The sequence below is a fragment of the Cupressus sempervirens genome, chromosome 6 (assembly GCF_028749045.1).
Source record: "Cupressus sempervirens isolate cs-2001-9-10 chromosome 6, ASM2874904v1, whole genome shotgun sequence".
NCBI lineage: Eukaryota > Viridiplantae > Streptophyta > Pinopsida > Cupressales > Cupressaceae > Cupressus > Cupressus sempervirens.
In genome coordinates this window covers 638,862,253-638,887,593 of record NC_143123.1, presented here as the reverse complement: position 1 = coordinate 638,887,593, position 25,341 = coordinate 638,862,253, and the positions used below count along the sequence as shown (strand labels likewise).

General features: G+C 35.3%; 1 protein-coding gene across 2 annotated transcripts; it reads left to right on the top strand.

Moving 5' to 3' along the window:
- Window positions 1–607: 607 nt before the first annotated feature.
- On the top strand, window positions 608–24,677 carry STT3B (staurosporin and temperature sensitive 3-like b). Of its 2 annotated transcripts, none has more exons than XM_089789196.1 (7): window positions 608–740; window positions 883–1,875; window positions 3,020–3,556; window positions 10,577–11,031; window positions 11,234–11,356; window positions 13,256–13,315; window positions 23,975–24,677. In XM_089789196.1, the coding sequence occupies exons 2-7, from the start codon at window positions 973–975 to the stop codon at window positions 24,102–24,104; spliced, it is 2,208 nt and encodes a 735-aa protein (XP_089645322.1). In that variant the 5' UTR covers window positions 608–740; window positions 883–972; the 3' UTR covers window positions 24,105–24,677. The 2 variants fall into 2 exon arrangements, with proteins under 2 accessions (XP_089645322.1, XP_089645323.1); XM_089789197.1 differs by having other exon boundaries at window positions 880–1,875.
- Window positions 24,678–25,341: the final 664 nt, after the last annotated feature.

The following is a 25,341-nucleotide window of genomic DNA, read 5'->3' as shown; positions in this document are numbered from 1 at the left end:
GCTTCTTCGTGTTGTTGCCTTCTTATACTTTGTTGTGCTCCATCCTTTCCCAACACAAATACGTTTTATATATCTTCATGATATGATAAAAGCTAACCTCATGCACTTTCAGAGATTCAATTTCTACATTTGCATATATAAGATCTAGGGATGAATGACTAGTCATGTAATAGCAACAAGGATTCATAATGACAAATATTATAGATTTTTGATAATTCATCAAAACATCATTAAATTTTCTAACTATTTTTTCTTCTATTAACTTTTGTCTCTTGTCTCTCACTAATAAATCATCAAATTTAATTTAAAACATCAATAAAAAAAACTCACACAGCTAAATCAAAAAACATCTCATACTAATTTCTATCTATCTATCATACAAAATCTGCATCTAATTTGACTAAACATATTATTTCTCACTTACCTTGCTAAAATATTTAACACATTATAGTTATCATATATAAATCATTAATATAAAGTACATTTTAAATACCTAAAATTTATATTTAAAAAATTATACTCTCTTTCATATGAGAACAATAAACATGTTTTCCTTTCCCATACATTCCACCCTCACATATAGGCCTATGTTCCTTAAAAATTAAATATTCGATATCCATTCAGCGAGGTACTAAATTATCCATTTCATTTTACTTATGCAGTCAAGGGAATGGAATAGGAAATCATGGATCTGGAAACTCATCATCAAGCAGAAGGCAGGGTTTAGCAGGGTTTTTCAGGTATGTTTAATCACGACTCTTCGATGTGAAGGCAAGTAATTTGCCTGATCTGTAGCTTTTCTGACACAATTTTTTCTAAATGAATTTTTGGCGTTTTTTTGGAGCATTATGGTGACTTATTGATATTTTCTGGACATAGTAGGTTTTTTATTACATTGCTATCTCATGAAGATCGACTAAACATAAACTGTAGTGAGATCGGAGGTATTCTCAATCGTACTTAGGATTTCCAATGACTGGCAAGGCCGAAGTCGCTTTGAATTCGATAATGGCGCCACTGAGCTTAAAAATGGAAAGCCTCCAGTTTTCCATGAAGAATTTCAGGCTAAAAACCAAGCAGCAAGAGCTTTTACTACGTATTGGGGTTCTCTGTTTGGTCTATATCCTTGCATTTATGGCGAGGCTTTTCAGTGTGCTTCGCTATGAAAGTATGATCCATGAATTTGATCCTTATTTTAACTACAGAACAACTCTATATTTAACAGAAAAAGGTTTTTATGAATTCTGGAACTGGTTTGATTATGAGAGTTGGTATCCTTTGGGAAGGATCATCGGAGGGACACTGTACCCTGGTCTTATGGTAACCGCTGCTCTTATTTACTGGACTCTCAGAATGCTAAGTTTTGTAGTTCATATTAGAGAAGTCTGCGTTTTGACGGCCCCATTTTTTGCGTCAAATACTACAATTGTTGCCTACTTTTTTGGAAAGGAGCTTTGGGATTCTGGTGCGGGACTTGTTGCAGCAGCTTTGATTGCAATTTGCCCCGGTTATATTTCTCGGTCGGTTGCCGGATCATATGATAATGAAGGCGTTGCTATCTTCGCACTGCTTTTGACTTTTTATCTATTTGTGAAGGCAGTTAATACTGGATCTCTGGCTTGGTCCGTGGCCTCTGCGTTTGCCTATTTTTACATGGTGTCTGCTTGGGGAGGATATATCTTCATCATCAATTTGATCCCTATTTATGTCGTGGTGCTTCTTGTGACTGGAAGGTATTCGCTTAGATTGTATATTGCCTATAATTGTATGTACATTTTGGGAATGTTGCTTGCGATGCAGATTCGATTTGTGGGGTTTCAACACGTGCAATCGGGGGAGCATATGGCTGCCATGGGGGTCTTCTTCTTATTGCAGGTTAGCTCAGTTGCAAGTTTTTAAATTTAGTGTAATGTTTTTTTTTTTCAACTTTTCATTTTCGCTTTACATTTCGAGACATGAGGTTAAAAGGATTGCATATCAAGGAGTAACTTCTAATCGAGGACCTAAAGAAACATAAATCTGCTCACGCGGAATAGGGAAAAGAACGTATCTGTAATCTCAATTTAATCATAAATCCTCTCGACATCTTGACAGTGGATGCTCATCAATTTACATATCATTGTTCCTTTCATGATTTATGGCGAATTTCGCACAAGTAGAGAATGGCTTTTGGAAAAATATTTGTTGAAGATTTTACTCTCAACATTTCATATTACACTTGCTAACCATCATCAGGATGAAAAGTCATATGGTAATCTTACTCATATATGTAACATGTAAGATAATTATGCATTTATCTTTGAAAATCTCCAATTCCGTTTTTGGTTCCTTCATCAGATAAAACACAACTAATCTTTCCTCTTTTTTATTTGTTGTGTCTATACTTCTATCCTTTATTGCCTGACACCAGTAGCTGATCCTTTTCTTGGAGCTAGCATGGCAATGAAATTAGTCCTGCACGTTGATATGGTAGATACCACCTGATTATAGTTCTTATGTACCATCAATATGAGTTTATGTAAGGGGGAGTTTGATATCTTTATAGTGTCCTTTATTCTAATCTGCAAAATCTCCCCAGGACATGTACCATATGTCATCCTTTTTATTCACATGCTTGCTTATTTCAAATTTGTTCCCAAAACAATCCTTCTAAGTTTTTGTTGACAAGGTATATACTAATTGGAGACATGACATATTTTAAATTAAACACACATACGCACACACTTCTATAAGGAATAATATGCACCTTCTGACATTTGAGCTTGGAGGATATATCAAGTAATACCTCTTTTTTCAAATGTTTCTTTTGTTATGTTAGGATATGGAACATATGCAGTTATTCATTAAAGTCCGACTACATTATTCTTCTACTTGTACATGTACCAAGTTTCAATAGTTGTTTATTCTTTGCGGAGAGGACTCTTTCAATTTAATAGAAATATTTTTTACCATTCAGGTCTGATTGTGGGAGAATCAATACTGGAAAATTTTATATAATGTAACTTTTGTCTGGTTTCAGGTATTTTACTTTGTAGATTGGGTCAAACATCAGCTTGATGACCCAAAGCTATTCCAAGCATTTCTGAAGATAACCGTGTCAGCTGCAGTAGGAGTAGGTGCACTAGCACTTGGTTTGGGCATGGCATCTGGCTACATTTCTCCCTGGACTGGCCGTTTCTACTCTCTTCTTGATCCAACATATGCAAAAGATCATATCCCAATAATTGCATCTGTCTCAGAGCATCAACCGACAGCTTGGTCATCTTTCATGTTTGACTATCACATACTGTTGATTTTCTTTCCAGCAGGACTATATTTTTGCTTCCGAAGATTAACAGATGCCACTATCTTTATTGTGCTTTATGGGCTTACTAGTTTATATTTTGCTGGAGTGATGGTTCGTTTGATCCTTGTGGCAACTCCTGCTGTTTGTCTTATCAGTGCTATAGCAATCTCTGCAAGTGTGAAAAACTTGGCAGTTCTAATGCGTGGTAAACCCAAACTCACATCTACAGTGTCAAATAAAGGTGCAAACATCTCAAAGGCATCTGCAAAGGTAAGAAAATATGCATGTAAATTTTGATTTCCACTCACTGAACAGTGTTAGTCTGTATGAATCAAAAATTACGTGGGTAGTTGTAACTAGTACTAAAGGGAATTTGTATTGATATTTGTTGCTTGGCTGTTAGTTCCTCTGCATATGAAGTTAAATTGCCTTTAATTATCCTTTGAAATACAGGAACTTCAGTGTTGTTTCTTTTGTTTGCTCAGTTCATTGCTATGAACTTTTCCCGTGGAATATGATTATAACTATAGCTTTGTGTTTCTTGGCTTATTGCACTTTTTACTTTAATATTTTGTGGCATTTCTTTTTTTTAAATAGCTGTGAAGAGAATTGAAGTTTGTCATGAATTTCCCAAAATATTTACTGTAGAGTACTACTTAAATTGTTGTAATTTAACGAACTTTAGAATATGGACACTGTTACTGTCAACTTAATTAAGATCAAGAGTACTAAAAAATTGTTTTTTTTTTTTTTAAAATTCAGGTAAGAGATTGAAAATTTAATGAATAAATAAGAAAACAGTTCTAAATAATTACAATGAAAGGACAGTAACCATGATAAAGAGGTAGGAAAGTGTTACAGTTTTTTAATTAGAATTATAACAATTAGCCTTTGTATCAGAACATTTAAGGTATTCTATCTGTTTGCCATATTGAATTAGTGATTTTCTTTGGCCAGCTTATTGAACCGCTCTCGTTGGCTACGTTTTAAATGACCCAATATGTTGTGTAAGTTCTATTGAAGTGCTATGACTAGAGCTTTATTGTATTTCCCTAAATTTGTGTAATGGTGGAACAAGAGTAGGAGAGTAGTGCACTTAAATCTTTATCCCTTTCAGTGTTCTTATTTTTTTTTATGATTTCTTTTTTATATTGTGTCAGGGCAAGTAGTCCACCAATACGATCCTCACATGCTGTGTTGTACCAAAGATGTCAATTCTATGAAGGTGTCTAGAGAATTCTTTGATGACCCGGCCCTAGTCCTTTGTCTCATGGGCTTCTTTTCTAGATGCATCCTTATGTTCCTATTGATTGCTTTTGGAATATATCTTTGGAAATTCTTGTTATACATGTATTAATTTGAGGAACAGGTCTTGAGTTAGTCACTGGTTTGTTGTAAAAACACAAGTAGAGCTCCCTATAAAAAATGCTTCTAGTGAAGAACCTGTGTTAAGTTTTGTGGGCAGACCATCATGCAATGTTCTGAATGAGCTCACAATCTGTAGATTGCATTTAAAATAGGTAAATTGCAACCTCCATAACAGTTCATATGTAAATTTCGGGAAATCAAACCAAGGTAGCTGAAATACTATTGATCCGGAGCACACAATGCATTTCTGCCATTCACAGGAGAACTGGGTGCAATTTAATCATGTTTCTTGTTGTTTGTGCTCATCGTCATGCAATGAAACAGGAGAACAGGATTTGTATGCCTAAATGACATGTTTTGCAATGCCTGGCACATGATTTAATAATCAGAACAAGGTTCATCCTCATGTGTCTCTTTCTGTACGCAGGGTGTGTGTTGATAGCCACACAAAAGACTTGGTTATTTAACAAGATCAAAATAATTGCATGGAAATAGTAATTCATTCATGAATTTCACAATGCAAAAATTGAAAGTTGATTCCATATGGACTATACCATGGAGTGCACACACACTGTACGCACACTGTACTGTGCAGTGTGTGTGTTGATAGTTACAATGAAGACTTGGTTGTTTACATGGGAACTGTTGACACAAAAGTCTGCATCCCTGCTTGAGGTATGACCCTCAGGTTACCTTGTGTAACATAGAAACAATCTCCAAGCTGTGGGACTTGAACTGTGAGATTGAGTTTTCGGAGAAGGCCGGCTTCCTTACAATCAGGATGCACCTAACTATTGCTTGGGAGGAAAAGGGAGAAGGAGAACTGGAAAGTAAATTGCTGAAAGGTAAAGGGAGGTGATGCACCTAATTGAAATGGTTACTACTCTGTCCACGACTGCACAAAACATCAATGAGACACTTAGATACATAGATCTTGACTCTAATCTACCTTCAAAGAATCACATGCAGGTTTGGAACTGATCAAATCCCAAAGGGAAAGACATCTTCATAGTACAACAGTCATCAATAGATTGAACACAACGTACAAACCTTAGAAACTAGAAAGAAACATTCAAAACAAGGCAAGATACATGCACAAATAATGAATAACAAGAAGAGGTAAGAAATAGAGCTTTCATTAATAAAAGGCAAAAGTTGCAGAGCATAATGCTGCTGTGAAATACAAGCAGAGAGGAACCTCTAAAACATATTTACAACTGCCTTTTATTGAGTTTAGGCATAACTTCGATGTTTGCATTGAAATTCTAAACTCAATCACTGAATTCAAGTTGCAGAAGAGCAATAACTAAGAATTAGAAGGGAGATCTGATTGGAAGCACGTCACCATGCAGAAAATCAGATCATTGTGTGCAAAACTGGCCTTAAAGAGATAGAAATGACGGCCATAATTGCCTTGGCTGGTAGATGGATAACCATGGCGGTGGTAAGAGGAAATCTGCATTTACAAGGCATGGAGAACACTCAAAATAGTGGTTGCAAATGATCAAGACCTGTTCGCCATTAAAGGAACTGTTTGATTCCGTGTTCACAACCACGCTAGGTCAGCCATGTCATCATTCAACAGTCAATCCTGTCACATCACCCAACATTCTAACTATCCTATTGACTTGCGCTTACACCTGTTCGTGGCTTCACAACTTATCTTCTTCATTAACTACTTGGTTCTGCAAAACTACGAGCGTCCCGTTTTATGCCTTATCACTGCTTCGCAGCCCTTTATCACTTTAGCCCTCTGACCATTGTGACCTTGTGAACATCATAAAATTGACCACTTCGCACCTTCGCAACGGTTAGGAACTAACACTTCCTTAATTGTGCGATGCCATGATAAAGGAATTTGCTGCTGTCTTTAACCGTGTCGCCCCATTGGAACTTGTTTTCCTCATTGACCATATTGACTTGCGAGGCTGCGAAGACCAACCATTTTACCTTCGTCACCCCTTCACAACCGCAAAACATCAAGCATGTTTAAGTCATGTGATTTTGTGAAGCGGTTTGGGTTGACCACCATCACTATTTCGTGGCTTTGCGACTTATCATCTTAACCGTGGCCTTAACCCTATGAATGAGCGAACAAAGTGTTTTGCAGCATTGCAGGTTTAACTCTGGGTTACCCTTAACTCCATGCGATGCTGTGACCTCTAAAACTTAACTGCTGTTGCCGTCTCTCGCACCTTCGCGACCTTAACCTCGGGTTAACACTAAATGTGTGTGACACTATGATTAACCTTCAAACCGATTGCCATCACACCATCATGACTTAAGTTCTTAACTCTGCAATTAACCTTTCGATGGTGTGAACAAAGACTTTCTCCACTTTGTAGCCTAAACCAAGGTTTCCTTTGAACCTCCTGCGACAGTGCGATTACAATGTATTTCACAACCTTGCCACCTTGACTCTGGGTTAACCTTGACTTTTTGCAATGATGCAAAAACATTGAAATGGACTGCTGTGGTTAGCTTTTGCGCCATCGCAACTTAAAACTCTGAAGCTTATCGATGGAGTGATATCTATTGAAGCCTGTCTGCATTTATTGAAAAGACACTCCTTTGAAATTGATTAACATTAAACTGCCTCCTAACCTTGCGACGATGCGATGAGGGTCTTATAAGAATCAAGCCCACCAATACATGCGTCCACTCGTCGCATTTGTACAACTTGAAACTGGAGTTTAGCATTTAACCTTGCGAAAGTGTGAACAAAGCATTCCACATCATTGCAGCCCAAACTTCAGGTTACCCTTGACTGCGTGCGAAGATGCGAAAATTATTTAAACTTGACTGCTGCTCTGCATTGTGACTTCGCAACTTAAGATTCCTTATTGCATGAACGGTTTGCAATCATGTAATTGGCAGCCTTCCTACCTTCGTGACCCAAATTTGAATGTTAGCACAAGCAGCTGCGAAGCTGCGCTAACTGTGAACCTGATTCATTTGACGCACATAACTTATTCCATAGAAGATGTTTCTGATTGGTTATTTGTGATGGGATAATTGGTGACAAAATTGTTAACAGGAACATCAATTAATTAAGAAATCCCATAGTTGGAAAACTCACCAAAGGCAATAACTCACCAAGGTCTGAAAACAAATTTGGGGAAAATTTGACCAGTTTTCAGCAAAAACTCGGAAACTTGAAAAATTGCTTAGATCTGATTAGTAATGCATTTTTTTGCAAAATTCAATGAGAAGATACATCCAATGAGTCAATAAATGAGAACACAAAACAAACAAGCTTAGTCTAAATATATTTAAACACAAAATGGGTACAAAATCGCATTCTTTTGAGGGAGACTCATGGCTGGAAGCAAAATAGTAAATAATTTATGTAAAGCTAAAAGTAAATATATCATTCCAATTACATCGTCCTCTTCTCAGTTCTAATAAAATTTAAGGGAGAGGTAGAACTAGAGGGTCTCATATTAGAAGTCTGCATTGGTCATGATTGCCTTCTTGCTCGGTATGTCTAACCTAGTTGGTGGCTTTTCCTCAATCCTAGATATAGCTCTGCCTCTAGCTTCTCCTGGCACTAGTAGTGACTGCTCCATTCAACTGAATGTCATCCAGCGTAAAACCAAATCTACGCCTTCCTCCATATCTTGCCTCTTCAAATTATTGATGTCATCCTCTTCAAAAAGTCCGCTCCAAATCCACTGCAAATGTGCTTCAAACCTGCTTGAAGTCCACTTCAAATTGATCGAAATAAGTTTGCAAGTGTTTGGAAGACCTTTTCCCTCTCAGCAAAATACAAGCAAAGAAATGAGAAATGAAACTGATTTGGGCCGTTTTTTGCCTTTAACTGCTGTAATAAAACTATGGCTGAGTTTTTAACATAAACTCAGCAAGTACTCAACAAGTTCTTGCCAAAAATTCTGCAATTTTTTGGCGCCAGTAAAAGTCATGAAAAATCACCAAGCCAGAAAACCAGCCAGTTTTTGCAACTTGGAGAGTACTCTGCCAGTAGTCCATCTGTGAGAAATCCCACATTACAAAAACAAAAACTGATTCCATACGAAAATGCATTGATATAAATTCCCCTTTATATAACAGATATACCTTTTTGAAACCTTACCCAGTGGTCCAATGAAGAGGTGGTGCATTTTTCTCACTGTAAATTTTATTTTCAGTTAAATGGTCTCACAAGAATTGCTGGTTTCGTCTGTGCTATAGGCTCTTAGGTCAGTGGAACTTAGAAATATTAAGTTGCAAAGCCAGATTGCTAAAAAAGAGATCTTATAAAGCAAAAACTAGACCATCTAGAACCAACACTGGGGACTGATAAATTCTAATAAGTGGAGGGTAAACCAATACAAAATGTTATGTACAAAGGTGTGCAATAGAAAATAGAAAATATCTGTACAAAGGAAGCACCACACATTAGAGTCTGAAGTTAGAGACATGGCAGCATCCTTGTTGGTCACTGCAATAAGGCAAATTCAGTTCTGATGATGTTCTTAGTAGAATGATCTGGGATGATGCACATAGGGGAGATGGAGGAGAGGCTTATTATGTGCTACAAATGTGATTTTTAACTCTGGAGTTGGATTACCTTTTGCAGATCCAATAAGGATTGATTATATTCATGTGGTACATATTTACTATGTGTATTTACTGTTTCTTGGAGAGGTTCATTGCACCATTTTTAGCTAGAAAGCAAGGACAATTTCCTTAGAAGATAGGATTCTGCAGTGAGTTGTCACTTTTTAGGTTTATGTAGCACAATTAGCACGCATTTAGAATCCTTTCTTTTTCCTCTCTACAACTTTATCAGTATCTTATATCTGAGTCGATGGAATTTCTGGCTATGCACCAAAAGACCTTGAATGGGGTGTAATGTTGCTGCTAACACAGTGCAGGCTACAATGCTTTTCAAAATATCTTAAGTCTTTTAAATTGTTTTAGGGTTTAAAATTCTTAATCAGAAGATGTTCAGAAATGGGATTTCAATGTCTCTTGACACTGGGTACATCTCCATAACCATCTCGTATGCCAGAGATGTGACCAAGAGGGTGGGAGGTATATTTCCTTGCAACAATGATTGTTGACAAAATTAAAGTATTTGTTTAAGCTTATTCCACGGCATTAAAGGATCATAACCTCATCCATGGTATTAATGGGTTTTCAATGTCCATTGACACCGTATACATCTCCATAACCATCTCCTATACTAGAGATGTGACGAAGAGGTTGGGAGATATACTCCCTTGCATCAGTGATGTTGACAAAATTAAAGTGTATAGGGTCATAAGCTCATCCACAATATAGCAGAGAAAAAACAATTATTAATTTTTGTGGCTAGGATCCCCGCTTCTTTACTTTTGGGATACTTTTGTAGTCATCTTTGAGGAAATGCAAGGATCTTTCTGCATCCTTGTTTTGTTTTAAAAGTATTTCAGGTTTTGGGACTACAGTCATGTCAAGTTGGTGTTTACTTAATTAAGCCCACTTATTTTTCTTGAAACAGCTGAATTTTTATGACCTGCAAATTCTTGAAACAACCATTAGTCACGAGAATCAAGGATATATTTTTCAAATGCAGCCTCGTTAAAATGTATATTTTTAGGAATAGGTTTCATTGCGAGCAGCCTTCACTATGGTCATTGGCTTTTATTAAATTTCAAACTATCAATTTTGCTTGAGGTTTTCAGAATCTTTTGGAGACATATATTAATTTTGATAGATATGTGTTAGTTTAATAACTTTATTGTACCCTTGATACGAGTTTTTGTTTGGTAACTTTTTATCTATATTATGTGCATCTTCTCCAAACTCTTTAATAGTAGCACAGTAGTTCAGAGGGAAAAAATTAAAAAGGATTCTGAGCTTGATTGGATTGTAAGCATATGTTTATTTTTTTTCACATTGATCCTATATAAATGCCTTATTTGGTTGATCTTTCAGGTTTCAGTAGACCAGTCTCTACCCTATCAGGGAAAAGGTGCTGGAATCTTGATATTAGGAGTTCTTTACTTGCTTACAAGTTATGTCACCCACTGCACCTGGGTGACATCAGAGGCATATTCATCTCCGTCTATTGTTCTAGCTGCTAGGGGTGCCCATGGTGACAGGGTAATATTTGATGATTATCGTGAAGCATACTTCTGGTTGCGGCAAAATACTCCTCCTGATGCCAAGGTAATGTCTTGGTGGGATTATGGATATCAAATCACAGCCATGGGAAACCGAACTGTTATTGTAGACAACAACACATGGAACAACACACACATTGCCACTGTTGGTCGGGCTATGTCTTCATATGAGCATGAAGCTTATGAGATCATGCAATCGCTTGATGTTGACTATGTGCTGGTTGTGTTTGGAGGCGTTACTGGCTACTCTTCTGATGACATTAACAAGTATGTTCAGAAATGCATCTTTCTTTTGCTTATGTTTTGCATTTAGTTTTTATTGATAATTACTCCTCTGCATTGGTTCTTGTTCTTAACTTGGTGCTCAGATATTCACAATTACAACTTAAATTTTGCAGCATTCTCTATCATTGAATACAACTGTTCCTTTGCTTAGATGTTGACTGTACTATTTACATCTTATTGTCAGGTTTTTGTGGATGGTTCGCATCGGAGGTGGAGTGTTTCCTATTATCAAGGAGCCTGATTATCTTGTTAATGGGGAGTACCGTGTTGACAAAGGGGCAGCACCTAAAATGTTAAACTGTCTTATGTAAGTGGTTCTCAAACTTGAACTATTACAACTTTAAAGCCAATTTATGCGTATGCGTATCTCTTAAAGAAATGTACTTTTTATTTTGGTTTGGGCCTGCAATTTGCACTGTTTTGGTGAGACCTAAGTGCCATGGTGGCTTTTGAAATTAGTGTGGTTAAAAGCACAGGGTACTGCTTTTGTATAAGTTGGGTTCAATAAAAATCACGCCCTGAGTAATACCATGGTAAAAACACAGCTTAGACTTACATATTTGAAGATGGCAAAATATTTCTCCAACTGTTCGTTGACCTCACCTATAAATGGACTGGAAATATTTGGCATGCATATCTGCTTGCAAGAGTCCCTAAATTATTCAATATTTTTAATGTCGGGAAAGATAAGAGTTTATTATCTAAGTTACCAATTCATGGGTATTGCCTGGATTCTGAATCAGAGGTGGACGCTTCCGGCCAGTTTCCACAGGGCTTCCTGACATATCTGGCAGCACACGTGGGCCTAGTGGCCAAAATCATTAAAAAAACCTAAATAAAACTTGTTGCCCAATATGCATGTGCTTAAATTGATTTTTTAGGTTGTTTTTTTGCTAGGAAACCCTAAAACGACCCTAAAAGGTGAATGTTGAAGTATTCACAACTCATTTTGGAACTTTGTTTGCACCTACAGCCACTTCTCATTTGGTCTCTAGTTTGCATTGCCATAGTGAAGCCAAGTTCAGCATTTGTGAATCCTTATGATTTAGACTCTAATGCATATTAGTTGATATTTTGTTGGAATCTTGAACATGACCTATTTGAATTTAATGTCTAAGACTTGACTCTAATGTTGGACAAGTACATATTTATATATCATATGAATTTTGATTAAGGGTGATATATCATAGTCATACTATCAAATGATTTTTTTTTGTATATTTCTTGCATTTCTTTGCATATATATATATATATATATATATATATATATATATATATATATATATATATATATATATATATATTTGTATACACATTTCCTCTTGCATCCGCATTCAAATTTTTTTTTCCCCTCATCCCATATCTGGAATCTGCTTCAGAATCGGTACCTTAGTTTATTATTCAAAGCTTTGTCAATTAAATGTTAGATTCCACCCGCATCCGAATTGGTAACTTAGTTAATTATTCAAAGCTTTGACAATTAAACATTAGATTCCACCAAGGTAATTTAGAAGCAAAACCTGAAATGTTGCTGCGTTCTTCAAAAGCAATTCATTCACAATCTTAACTTGCTCTAGTGAACAAAATAAACCGCAGTAAAATCTGTTCTCTTAAATAATTTATAATTCATTCATAATCTGAACTCGAGCCTGGTCTTACCTTATTATAGAAGTATAATCGTTCATTCCTTATAACACAGTCACAAGGTTTGAATTTGAGTTTGAGTTTGGTGATCATAAAATTTGGATGAAGTTCAGCAAGGTAAAATTTCGGAAAAAATTGGTATTAATTTTTCCGTATAAATATAATTGATGTATACATGAACTTCTCAAAATTATTGAACATTGCTAAATAATTTAACTATATAAGATATTAACTCAATATTAAAATAATATTATATTAAATATCGTAAAATTCAGATGAAGTTCAGCAAGGGTAAAAACTTGTGAAAACTTAAAATTCATTGTCACGAGAATTAATTGTGTTGTTGATGAAGGTCAAGCTGGACTTTTTCTTGTTTTTGCAGGTGGTACATTTAGAGATTGTTATCTTGAATTTGGAATCAGAAATAACTGTGTACAATGGACTTATTTTTTAAGCAGTTTTTTAATATAATTTCTGCATTCTTAAGCTTTAATAATCATGTCATTCTGCTAGTGCTTTTGCAATTATATTTCCGTTAACTCTTTCCTGTGTCTTTGAACAGGTATAAACTATGTTACTACAGATTTGGAGAGCTTAGTACAGAATACGGAAGGCCTCCTGGGTAAGCATTAATACTTATTTTTAAACTTGAATTTAGAGTGGATGAATTTCTTATTGCTGCTGTTGTTTTGCAAATATCATCTAATAAATATCACACACACACTGTGTGCGGGTTGTTATTTAATGTCTGGGTTGTGGGTACATCCTGCTCATCTTTTGTTGCATTCTTTATAAATTGCATTTTTGTATTAAGCTCCAAGATGAAAGCAGCATATTTTGAGATACTAGAGACAGTTGATTGGATATTGTTATTGACTGCATTGAAGGTAATGTTTTTCATATGCATGCATTTTCATTCTTTAAACTTCTTCAAAAAAATAATCAAATTTGTGGCCTACTTCAACTATGCATTTGATTTTCGATCTGAGGTTAGGCATTCAATTTTCCAATGGCACTACTATTGTCTGTACTCTGTAGTTCTCCAGTACATCAAAATTTTGAGGTCACCTTCTGTTATGCATATTAGTTGGATGTCCTCAATGGAAGGAGGAAATAAGCTAATCTCCAGGACAGTAGCAATGTATTGAATGGACATGATATATGAGATCCCAAACTGATGAAACTAATTAAATTTAAGACAAGAATGTGATAGAAAAACTGTTGGAAATGAACTATTTGGAAAGAAACGATTTTTCTTATTTTGGCAAACTTCAATTTTTATTGCTTTTGCATTTTACCTCAGATATTGGTATTTTTCTTGCTAAATGACGAGAAATATATGTGATGGTAGAATTTGATTAAAAATAGTTGTTTCTTTTCTTCTTTCCACTGATAACTTGTGCAGATGGTACCTTGTTGGAGGATTTCAATAGTTGCTATTTAGCTCTATTAGTGAAGCTTTATTTGTTGGTAGTTTATTTCCAACAAAGCATTAGCTTTTGTTCATTTTGAGTAACAAATAGCAGAAGAGGAGGTGACGTGATGTTTTTAATGGTTCACAATGTTGTGATACCTGTCTTGAAGTTGATGCAACTAGTTTAGAGTGTTGAGCATGTTGTTATTGATGTCAAAGGTTGATGATCAAGGTCGTATGAATTTCAGAGAAATTTGGTCGAGCTACTTGCGTGAGGTGCCTGTGTGTCTACTGCAGCAGCTTGTTGTCTGCTTGCTTATCCACTTCTCTTCCAAGTCAGCCTTAATGCCGTCTCATTGTTTGAATAAGTCACGGGGTTCAATTTCTATAAGAATCAAACAATTCTAGCTTAAGTAATTGAGCTTTCACTAGAGTGCTATGTTAAAGAATTAGAATAAATGTCCCGTTCTTCAAGACATAATAAAATACAGTTGGGTGTTATTTTGCTAAGTGGCATGTTTTCAAAAGAAAGAATATTGCGAACTGGGTGGGTATTATGTAATGCCTTGTATGAATGGCACTGTTTCACTTTCTGTTATAACATTTGATATATATTGCAAACTGTTAAAATATCAGACTTGAATATTGAATGAATTTTGTTTGTACTGGTCTCAAATTCTCTATATTTCAAAATATATAGGAATCTTTATAATCAAGATATAGAAGGAATACAACTTTGCAAGTCAAAGTTTCCACCACTGAATTCTGAAAGTAATGAAATACTAAAATCTGAATGACTTCGGTTATGCTGAAGAAAGCCTGCACTAACCACTGTTGAAGACACTTTGAAGTATGAGATCGCTGTAATGATATGCAGAAGACTGAAGTGTTAATTATGTGTTCACTGCCATTAAAACAGGGAGGTCTAAAGATTTATACATGACTGAGAGTCATGTTCGATAGGCATGACTCATGGAGGAGTCACGGACGTGACTCCAGGTCACCTATGTAAAGGTGCCAAAACATAAAACACCGAACATTAGCATATGTGATCGATTAGAGTCAAACACAAATAACATAGATTAATCGGCCTCTTCATTAATACATCAAATGCACATATTAGTATATATTATTTTGAGTCTCATTTAATTATATATATATATCTCATTATTTAATATATATAATATTTCAATGTGCAATAATAATATATTAAAATATAACAATAGAAATATATTGCATAAATATATTTTCAATATTATTATCATCTGATTAAGCTACACATTAGCGCTCCCTCTTAGATTAGAAGGATAGACACATGTAAATAGAACACCATTAATAATATTTAGAAATAACACATCCAAGAAGATTTCATATATGATATCATATAAGTATTGGCCTATTAGAACATCAACACATGATATTCACCAATTACTATTTGATATCATATTAGGTAACATGAGTATTGGCCTATCAGAATTTCAATCAAATGATACTCACCAAGTACTTTGAGTAATGGCCTATCAGAACATCAACTAAATGATTTTCACCAAGTACTCAATCCGGTAATGGCCTATCAGAATATCAAGGCAAGATATTCACCTAGTACCTATTATATATCTACACAAACAACTTATAGACTATCAATTTAATGACATCTAACACTTAGTTGTTGATTTACAAGATAAAGCCTTTCATGATCTATTTCAACATTTACATAAAATGAATATCATGATTTAAGTTATTGTAAGATCGCCACCTTCCAATATCTTTTGCAAATACAAGTGATAATCATTTGGAAGTCCTCACTTCTTCATGATGTAGGGTTAGGCCCATACACACATGAAGTCACCATAGATACTATCATATGGTGTTGTCATGACATCCACCATGAATCATATCAGAGAATATGGTTTTCCATTCAAACTTAACTCTCATAGAGAAGAATGTATTACGAGGGATTTCACTTGGAACTTCTTCTTCATGAAGAAACACAAACATTTTGATCTCCATGTCAAGGATATTTCCAATAAGGCGTCAAAACTAACTCTGAATTTAAAACTTATACTCTATCTGCTCTCGCTCTTTTCCAAGGTTGTCTCTAATGAACTGTCATGCTCCTTGGTTCAACAAGTATCCATCTATCTAGGAATGTTGTAGTCTAGATATCCCTGGTTCACATGGAACTTTGTCCCATGAATCAAAGCCCCTTTAACTGCTATAATTTTTTTATTAGTAGAAAAACCATCTCAGCATAGTCTACTCCTTTTGAGCCAATATAACCAAGATTTTTGGAAGCAAACTGAAACATATCATCTATTTTCTCCCTCTCCGACAGATGAGCCATACTTCTTTTGGTTATAGATGGGTTCTTATATTCTCAATCATGAAAGATATTTACTTCAAGAGCCTCACTTTATCCAACATGATCATCAGATGACTAATGAATTCTAGATCAAACATTCTTTAGAGCTACTGTCATAAGATTGAGTTCTGCACAATGTGTAAGAAGTACCAAATACAAATTGCTTCAATAAAGGATGGTTCAAGTGGGAATGAAACATTGGTTATAATCTCCCCCACAATGTAAAATTCCCACTCATATATCACTGTTCAACATTATATCAGGTATGACAAACTTCCTTTTATTCTTCTTTTTCATACTCCCACCAAATGTTTAATGTAACTTCAAATTTCCCTTCTTATGCGATCTCAATCATACTAGATTAGTCAATTTGTCTTCAAGGAGTCACATTTCTATCTAGACTAACATCAACACCCTTTTGATTTTGATCTAGATGAATTAGTGTCCTCATGTAACTGTATTAAGGATCCCTTCCCCCATTCTGTTAATTGTAAGGGATCACAGGTAGAAGGCATACAAAATCAACCCAAGAACCAATGGGTGACACTTGCGTCAAGCTTCCCACACGTTACACTGAACCATGCATTGATTCGATAACACGAGGTTCTTTCCCATCCACAGACATCACACAAGTCGAGCTTCTCAATGTAGAGCGTGGGCCTCACATAAACGGTTTCATTTAGATCGACTACCACACTGGAGTCACTCTTCTCAACGTGCGCCTGCATCCGATTTGAGCAAAGAACAACAAAAACCCTGAGCTCCTTTGCAAATTTGTCATCCTTGACTATATATGTTGCCACTCCAGCAAATGAATATCCACCAACAATATTAGTAGTGGTTTTAATGCTTCCACATTATTTTGACAAATCAATTTCATATCTTGAAGTTTCGTACAAGACAACTTATCTGAATTGGATAGTATGGTAATAATCAGAGTCTTTTAACTTGGTAGGATCTTCATGTAAATCTTAGGGTTATCAAATCAAATTGCTTCAACAGGTATGTTGTGATTATCAAACCGGTCTCCTATATACATAGTGATTGGTCGCTTCGATAATCACCAATCTTCTGGACGCATTTAGCAGCCGTCCACTCATAAGTTTCCAAATGATGGTGTTCATTTTCTCTTGACAATATTTGCCTTTAGAATATATTTAGATGTTCAATTTCGTTTAGAGCAGAAAAGATACATCTTTGAACCATCACATCATTCTAATAAAAATCCCAATTCTCAATGATAATTATATGCGGTAACATAGCCGGCTGAAGTAGCGAGAGCGTCAATGCCAATTGAGCGATTTGGAAACCATGACGGTCGGGTTTGCATCTATCACAGAATTTGTTGATGTTTGACACACCTTACTCAGACCTCCTGTACCCTCACACACAATGACAATATTGTTGTATTTATTTCCCATAAGGGAATCGCAGGCCAATGGTGATCAAATGAAATTACGCAACTTATGTGTCTGATTTCCTTGTAAAATGAATAATATTCTCTGATGCAACAAGTGATAATATTCTTTGATGATAATCATAGCAAGTTTACATTTAGTCACCAAGCATTGATCCAGTCTGAAGTCACCATTTCTTTCTGCTTCATTCAATACCGTACGTGATTGTAGATTGTGCGGTGAGGAGTTATGTTGCTGTAAATTGAAAAGTTATTACTTGTCCATTAAAATTGATATATCGGCAAATAATATATTCCATGCAGGATACAGTCTGCTGACGATATAATTTAATAATCAAATTTGTCCACTATAAATATACGATTAAAATCCATGAAGTTCTAAAATTAGTTTGGAACTAAATGCATGTATGAAATTAATATGGATATTTTTCCCATCTTACTCCTGCTTATTCAGACCTCCCCGTGAGGTATCTCCCTTATTCCTCTTCGTTCGTGTGCTCCTCATTACGATTCCTGTATATATAATACACCCTCACTGCCATGTCAAGACACTGACTTATTTACGCTGCCTAGATTCTTTTCTGCTGACTAGGTACAACTCTGCTATTGATTTTAAATAATTTTCTGAATCTTCAAGGTAGATTTTGTGCAGAGGTTCTTCATCTTCAACACACAGGTAGATCTTCTGCTCTGATACCATGTTAAAATATCAGACTTGAACATTGAATGAATTTTGTTTATACTGGTCTCAAATTCTATATATTTCAGAAGGAATACAACTTTGCAGGTCAAAGTTTCCACCACTGAATTTTGAAAGTAATGAAATACTAAAATCTGAATGACTTCGGTTATGCTGAAGAAAGCCTGCACTAACCACCGTCGAAAGACACTTTGAGGTATGGGAGTGCTGTAATGATATGCAGAAGACTGAATGTTAATTATGTGTTTGTTGCCATCAAAACAGGGAGGTGTAAAGATTTATATGTTACGGAGAGATGTTCAATTGGCGTGTTTCATGGAGGAGTCACGACCTATCAGACATGACTCCAGGTCACCTACGTAAAGGTACCAAAACATAAAACACTGAACATTAGCATTTGTGATTGATTAGAATCAAACACAAATAACATAGATTAATCACTAATCAGCCGCTTCATTAATATATTAAATGCACATACTAGTATATATTATTTTCAGTCTCATTTATATATATCCCACTATTTAATATATATAATATTTCAATGTGCAATAATAATATATTAAAATATAACAATAGAAATATATTACATAAATATATTTTCAATATTATTATTATCCGATTAAGCTTTACATTAACACAAACAACCAGAGTTGGCTGTGTGTGCATGTTAACCATTTGAATGGTGAGAGTTAAGGAATCAGAGAAAATGAGTGTTGTGCTTTGTTTTATGGGGCTGGGAACTTGTAAATCATAACCATATCCTTTTAGCCATATTTGTTACTTTTTTTTGTGGGGAACAATTTTTTTTTGTGAATTAAGAGATCAGATGCCGTTGATTATGGATGAGCCATTTTCTTGGTGGCAGAGTATATACAGGGTCATGTGATGATTACTAGACAACCATTGGCTGGGCATTTATGTAGAGCTGTCAGTGCCATTTTCATGTGGGAGTCATTCGTTCAAATATATGAGAAGAATTGAAAAAGCAGCAGTATTTAGTGTTGTGCGTTGAGCTTCAATTTCTTTATATTTGGGGTATTTTTTGGAGCTATGGCTCTAACAATTATTATTGGGTGTGTGAAGTCATTCAAGTAATAACACATCTTATGTGTTGGTAGAAACTTCTTCCTTCTACCGTTTTTAACGGGGGAGTCATTTTTGAAGACTGTCATGGGTTACTTAGTCAGGTGCTAAAGGCGTATATGTTAGTGTTGTGTGTGGAAATATTAATTTCTACCATATTTTTACAGATAGAGAAGATTATAAAGAGAGGCTTGAGATTTAGTGCTCTGCGTTTTTTGTGAGACAAGTCTGTTTATTTGGACTGAAAAAGATGGAATGATATCATTAGAGTTGTGAAGGGTATTCTGTGAACTACCAAACTTCCAGCAAGAATTGCAAAATGGCCCATTTATTGTGTCTTAAACATCATTCAAAATTTGTAATCTAATGCACCCATTTTATAATGATTGTAGAGGTAAATGCTGCCTAAAAATAGATGAATTGCAAGATATTTCCTCACAGAACCCTAATACAAACGTGGCATGATTCATTAGAATGTATTCACTAATCCATAAATAGTTAAAGCTTCTATAAAAACTGAAGTTAGTAGTAATATACCCATAGAAGCAAGGCATACAGGTTATCCAGCAGTAATAAGTTGCAGAAATCAAAGGATTCATAATTTCATGGTAATATCCCCCTATTACGTTTTATATTTATAATAGTTGATAATACTAGAGTTTTATGTACTGATTTGATTGTTTACATATAACCAGAGAACAATTTTTTTGAAACAGTTCAACTCCAATGAAGTGGTATTGAGAACTACAAATTACCAAATTGTTATATTCTCATGGTTCTACCCTTTATTCATTTTTAGACGAAATGGAGATTGATTTTTATTCATTCAGGGAATCAACCAATAATAGCCTATTATTAATGGGGATCTAGAAATATGATAGGTATTTCAATCTCTCTCTCTCTCTCTCTCGTGTTTATATGGTGGATAAACAATAGTTTTATCATTTCATTGTTTACAATTACATATAACTAGAGAGCAAATTCTCTGAAAGAACTGAACTCCAATAAAATGGTATTGAAAATTATGATAGTGATAAGTAGGAGATATTTTCCACAGTAAGTCAAATTGTGATATTGTTATCAGGATTTAACCATGTAGTTTGAGTCAAACTCATTGACCCATGTTTCATGAGTAGTGATTCACATGAATCCATCTCTTATGAGAATAAATGAAACACTTAGCACTCATTAGATCTAGGTGATGCTCACAGAGGTGAAGCACCAGGGCTTCCTGGGAGGTCACCCATCCCAGAATTACTCCAGCTTGAGTGTGCTCAACTACGGAGTTTCCTCCATAGTTCAACCTACTCTACTTGCAACCCCATTTGCAAAACCTTCACCAAGTGTTGCCTTACAAACCATTCATTAGAAAGCCCCTTAAGCTCATCAATTGATAAGTAGGAGATATTTTCCACAGCAAGTCAAATTGTGATATTGTCAAATTGGTCAATTCTCTACCTTGATATTATATATTTTTTAAATGACATAGAGGCAGATATTTATTCATTTAAACACTTATCCATTATGTGCATAAAATGTATATACTCCTTTGAGGTTGGAAAATTCATTGTTGGACATTGGGGTACATGGTTAACTAGTAAATCTAATCTATCTTATCGTGTAGATATGCATATACAAATATGATTTATTCTATCACATTTATTGACAAGATTAGTGAAATTTTTCTAATAAGATCTTAGAGATTAAGTTTTTACATTTATGATTGTTCAGGGGAGAATCAGAATGAAAAGACCTTTCAAGTCTCTTAGATATTCAATTGTGTATGAATTGGAAAATTAGATAAGATGGTGCTTTGTCTCTCCATGGACTTGCCCATATAAGCTGTTGCTAGAGTGGCAAAAATTGGAGCTTGCATACCACTTGTAAACAATCCTTGGAATATTAAGGTATAGATACCACTGAAGGCACTTATGAAACAGAAGGATTTGTTATCTAATATATTTCCAAAAAACTGAAAGCATTGTGAATTTTAAATTTTTTTCTAATATGTTAATTAATAAAAGTGGGTGAATAAGTTTACAAAATACCTTAAACCCTTATTGGTAAGACCTGCTAAAATATAGGCTACTGTTGTGAGCAAAGCTATAGAATTAATTTCATTGCTGGTGCAGCTTGCCCACAAGTTAATTTTATAATTTCCCAAGCTGAGTTCAGTTCTTATTGATGATGTTGGATCTTGAAGTGGATTTAGAGGTATGGTGATTTCTCTTATATTTATTAAGGGTGGTGGGTTTCCCAATTGTAAGCAGTGCCCTGTGAAAGTGATTTGTGGACACAACGGAAATGGGTGTTAGAAATAGATAATGGTGATTTCTCTTAATGATCTTTTTACCCACAACTGAATATTATTAATCACTTTTCCACAAGCATAAGAGAGAGAATCAATAGTGCTAAACAATAAAAACAACCATACATGAAAAGAACTCACAACACCATATTTTGTTAACTAAGGAAACCCTAGCCAAGGGAAAACCCCGGTGGGGATGGAACCCACAAGATGATTCACTATATAAAGAATCCGGTTAAGGATATTGACCCTGTTAGGAGTCTATGAAGAATGTATAGTGTCTTGAGTCCCTATTAGGAGACTAGGCCTTGTTAGAAGCCTAAAACCTTGTTAGGAGTTGGTAGATCATATACAAATGTGTGCAAGAAGAGCCCACTGCCCTAACATGCAATTATACAATTGAGTGCTTCAAGAGAATAGATATACATACAAAATTGGATCACTTGCTGTACTTCGCAAATCTTCTGATTGTCAGTAAATGCGCATACCTGAATTACTCGCTATACTTAGCAGTTCTTCTGATTGTCAGTTCTTCATACAAAGGGTAACTGTGCATATAAATTGCATCATATCTTGCATCACATAACATTACTTCGCATAGCATTTTTCATCATTCACATTCCACACTAACTTCGCAATTGAGTTCTTTATATATACCAAACATATTAATAAATTCTTCCTTAGTCGACTCACATATCATCTTTAGAGTCGGCTCATCAAGATTTAATAATTAAAACAATTATTCAAGTAGTTTAACTCATTCTATTGACATGCTCTGTTCTGCACTGTGAAATTACTGCATCACTATTTCCTTCATAACTTGAACTCAGTTGCTCGTAGAGACATGTGCACTGGTATGCATCATCAGGATGATGTCATGCATCTCTGGTTAACTGCGCAAGAGAATATTCCAAGGGAATATTTTGCTATCAACAAATCTTGTCATGCTGCTGTAACACTGTCTAAGACAATTTTCCTTCACAAATAATCATGACTAAACTGCAAAACGAATGTTGCCATAAATGACAACCACATATCTCTCCTTATTTGATTGAGTGGTCATATTGCGAACAATGGGTTTAGACTCTAGAGGTATGGTGATTTCTCTTATATTTTTTAAGAGTAAGTAGTGCCCTGAGAAAGTGATTTGTGGACACAACTTAGGCAGTGGTGATTGGTGAGAAAAATTTCATTGCTTACATGAAGTGCACAATCTTCCAATTCTGTGTCAGTGTCATGAAGCTTAGCATTGTAACTGGAACAGTTAAGCAAACAATTGCCACAACCTTCTTGTGGATTTGTGTACAAGAATTGCAAAGTTGCAAACATTTGGTAGGGAATTGTGTATCTAGTCCAGGATTTCAACTCCTGGATAATATTAAGTGCGTGCTGGTCCACACCCTTTGTTTGAATTTGTTGCAGCACCTTTAGACTAATTATTCAAGATTTTGAATGTTATGGATTTTTTTCATCTGAGGTCATGTTGGGTAACAATTTAAATTAATTCTCTTCTGTAGGCAGTTGCATCTTTTCCTTCATTGCAGTACAACAAAAAATACTTCAGTCATGTCCGTTTTCAAGTTTCTTTTAAATTATCAAGGGGGTTATAAATATTCACTCTGCCTAACATGAAAATCTCTTAATTAATCGGTGTTAGCATCCTGGAAGTGACCAATTCTTAGCACAACTTCAGTTGGTTCATAGCTAAGATGGTTAGGGCGTATAAAAATGCTTGGTAGAAGCCCTTTGTCTCACAATACTGTGTTTTAGAAGTTCTAATTTTTGGCCTTCTAAATTCAATCTTATTTCATTGTTTTGGCTAAGGTGTTCTTGTTTGTTTTTGTTTTGTTGTCATTCTCTTGCCTTGTTTTTTGGGCTTGCATAGGATACAAAAATCATTCTTGCCAATGTCATGCACAAATATTCTGTAATAACACACGCTTCAAATAATTTGTTGACTTTTGAATGATCTGACTTGGCTGGATTTCACGTGGCAGGTGGGATCGTGCAAGAGGAGTTGAAATAGGAAACAAGAATGTGAAACTTGAGTACCTGGAAGAGGCCTTCACTACATCTAATTGGATAGTGCGAATTTACAAAGTTAAGCCACCAGTGAATCGGTGGTAAATTAAAAAAAATTCTTTGGCTTTCAAAGAGCAAAGAGAAAATATTCGGTCACTGAGAAACATCTTCTTAGAAATCAGAGTTGCAGTTTAGATGATTTGGATAAGTTGTGACACTTAAGGAGCTTATGGTTAGATTGTTTTTAAGTGAACTCCACTCTGGAGACGAACCAGTGTGGTAACTTTGAGATGTAAACATTAGATAATCTCGGCTGGCTTTAGTAGATGCTGCTTTTTGTATCCTAACATCGAGTCTTAGTTTTTGAAGGAGATCCTTCAAGTCAAGGGGTACATTTTTTTAACTGTAGTATGCATGTCTGTTGAGCAGAGGTCCTGCTCTTCCAGTTAATCTGAATAGCATATCAAATCTAATTGATGATTATCTAGTGGATGTATCTAGAGCATGCAGCAGATGATCCACATATCGTGTGAAAGTGATGCGATTGGTGATATGTTATTCAAATAATTTGATTTGTGTCTTGCTAGTGCTATCAAATTGACTGAAATTTTAGCACAGGTAATGCAAAACATGTGGCCCTACTGAAGATTATAAATACAGCAAATGATGTTAATTTAACACACGCTAACTGAGAACTGCAGTACTAATTCTGATTTAATCTGACGAGAAATCTATGGGGTGTAGGTATTTTCAGCATCTGCTTGAATACATAGAACTTCCTTTCTGTTGACAAAAAGTTTGCAGAGTCTTAGTTTTCAGCATCTAGGATAGAGGAAAAAGAATTTCATGCCGTTGGGAAGGAAAAGCTACAAATTTAAATTCAGTATGCAAATCAATTCTCTTTATATATCGAAGACCTATTATTTTCTATGGTGAAACAGAATTTCCAATCCCCCCTCAAGTGACATTGCTTGGTGCTCCACGTTGCTCAGCTATTATCGTTACTATTTAGTATTAACATGAAACCCCCAATCCAACATTGGTCGACCAGCCAATCCAAAACTCCGATATAGTTAAATGCCAATCAAATACGACAATCTCAATTGTATGAAATATTATGAAGCCGTGCAATTATGCTGATGTATTAGATTATGTTACTGAATGAGAAGAATGTTTGAAAAGTTGTTGATTTGTATTTACCCCCGCGCTGTAACTTGCATAACTTTACTTCTCGGTAATGTGACGGAAGATTTTAAAATGTTTTGGTGATTGAATGATATGATATGATATGATAGATTTTAATGACGTCCACGAGACTAAAGTAGTCTATGGGACCCATGCA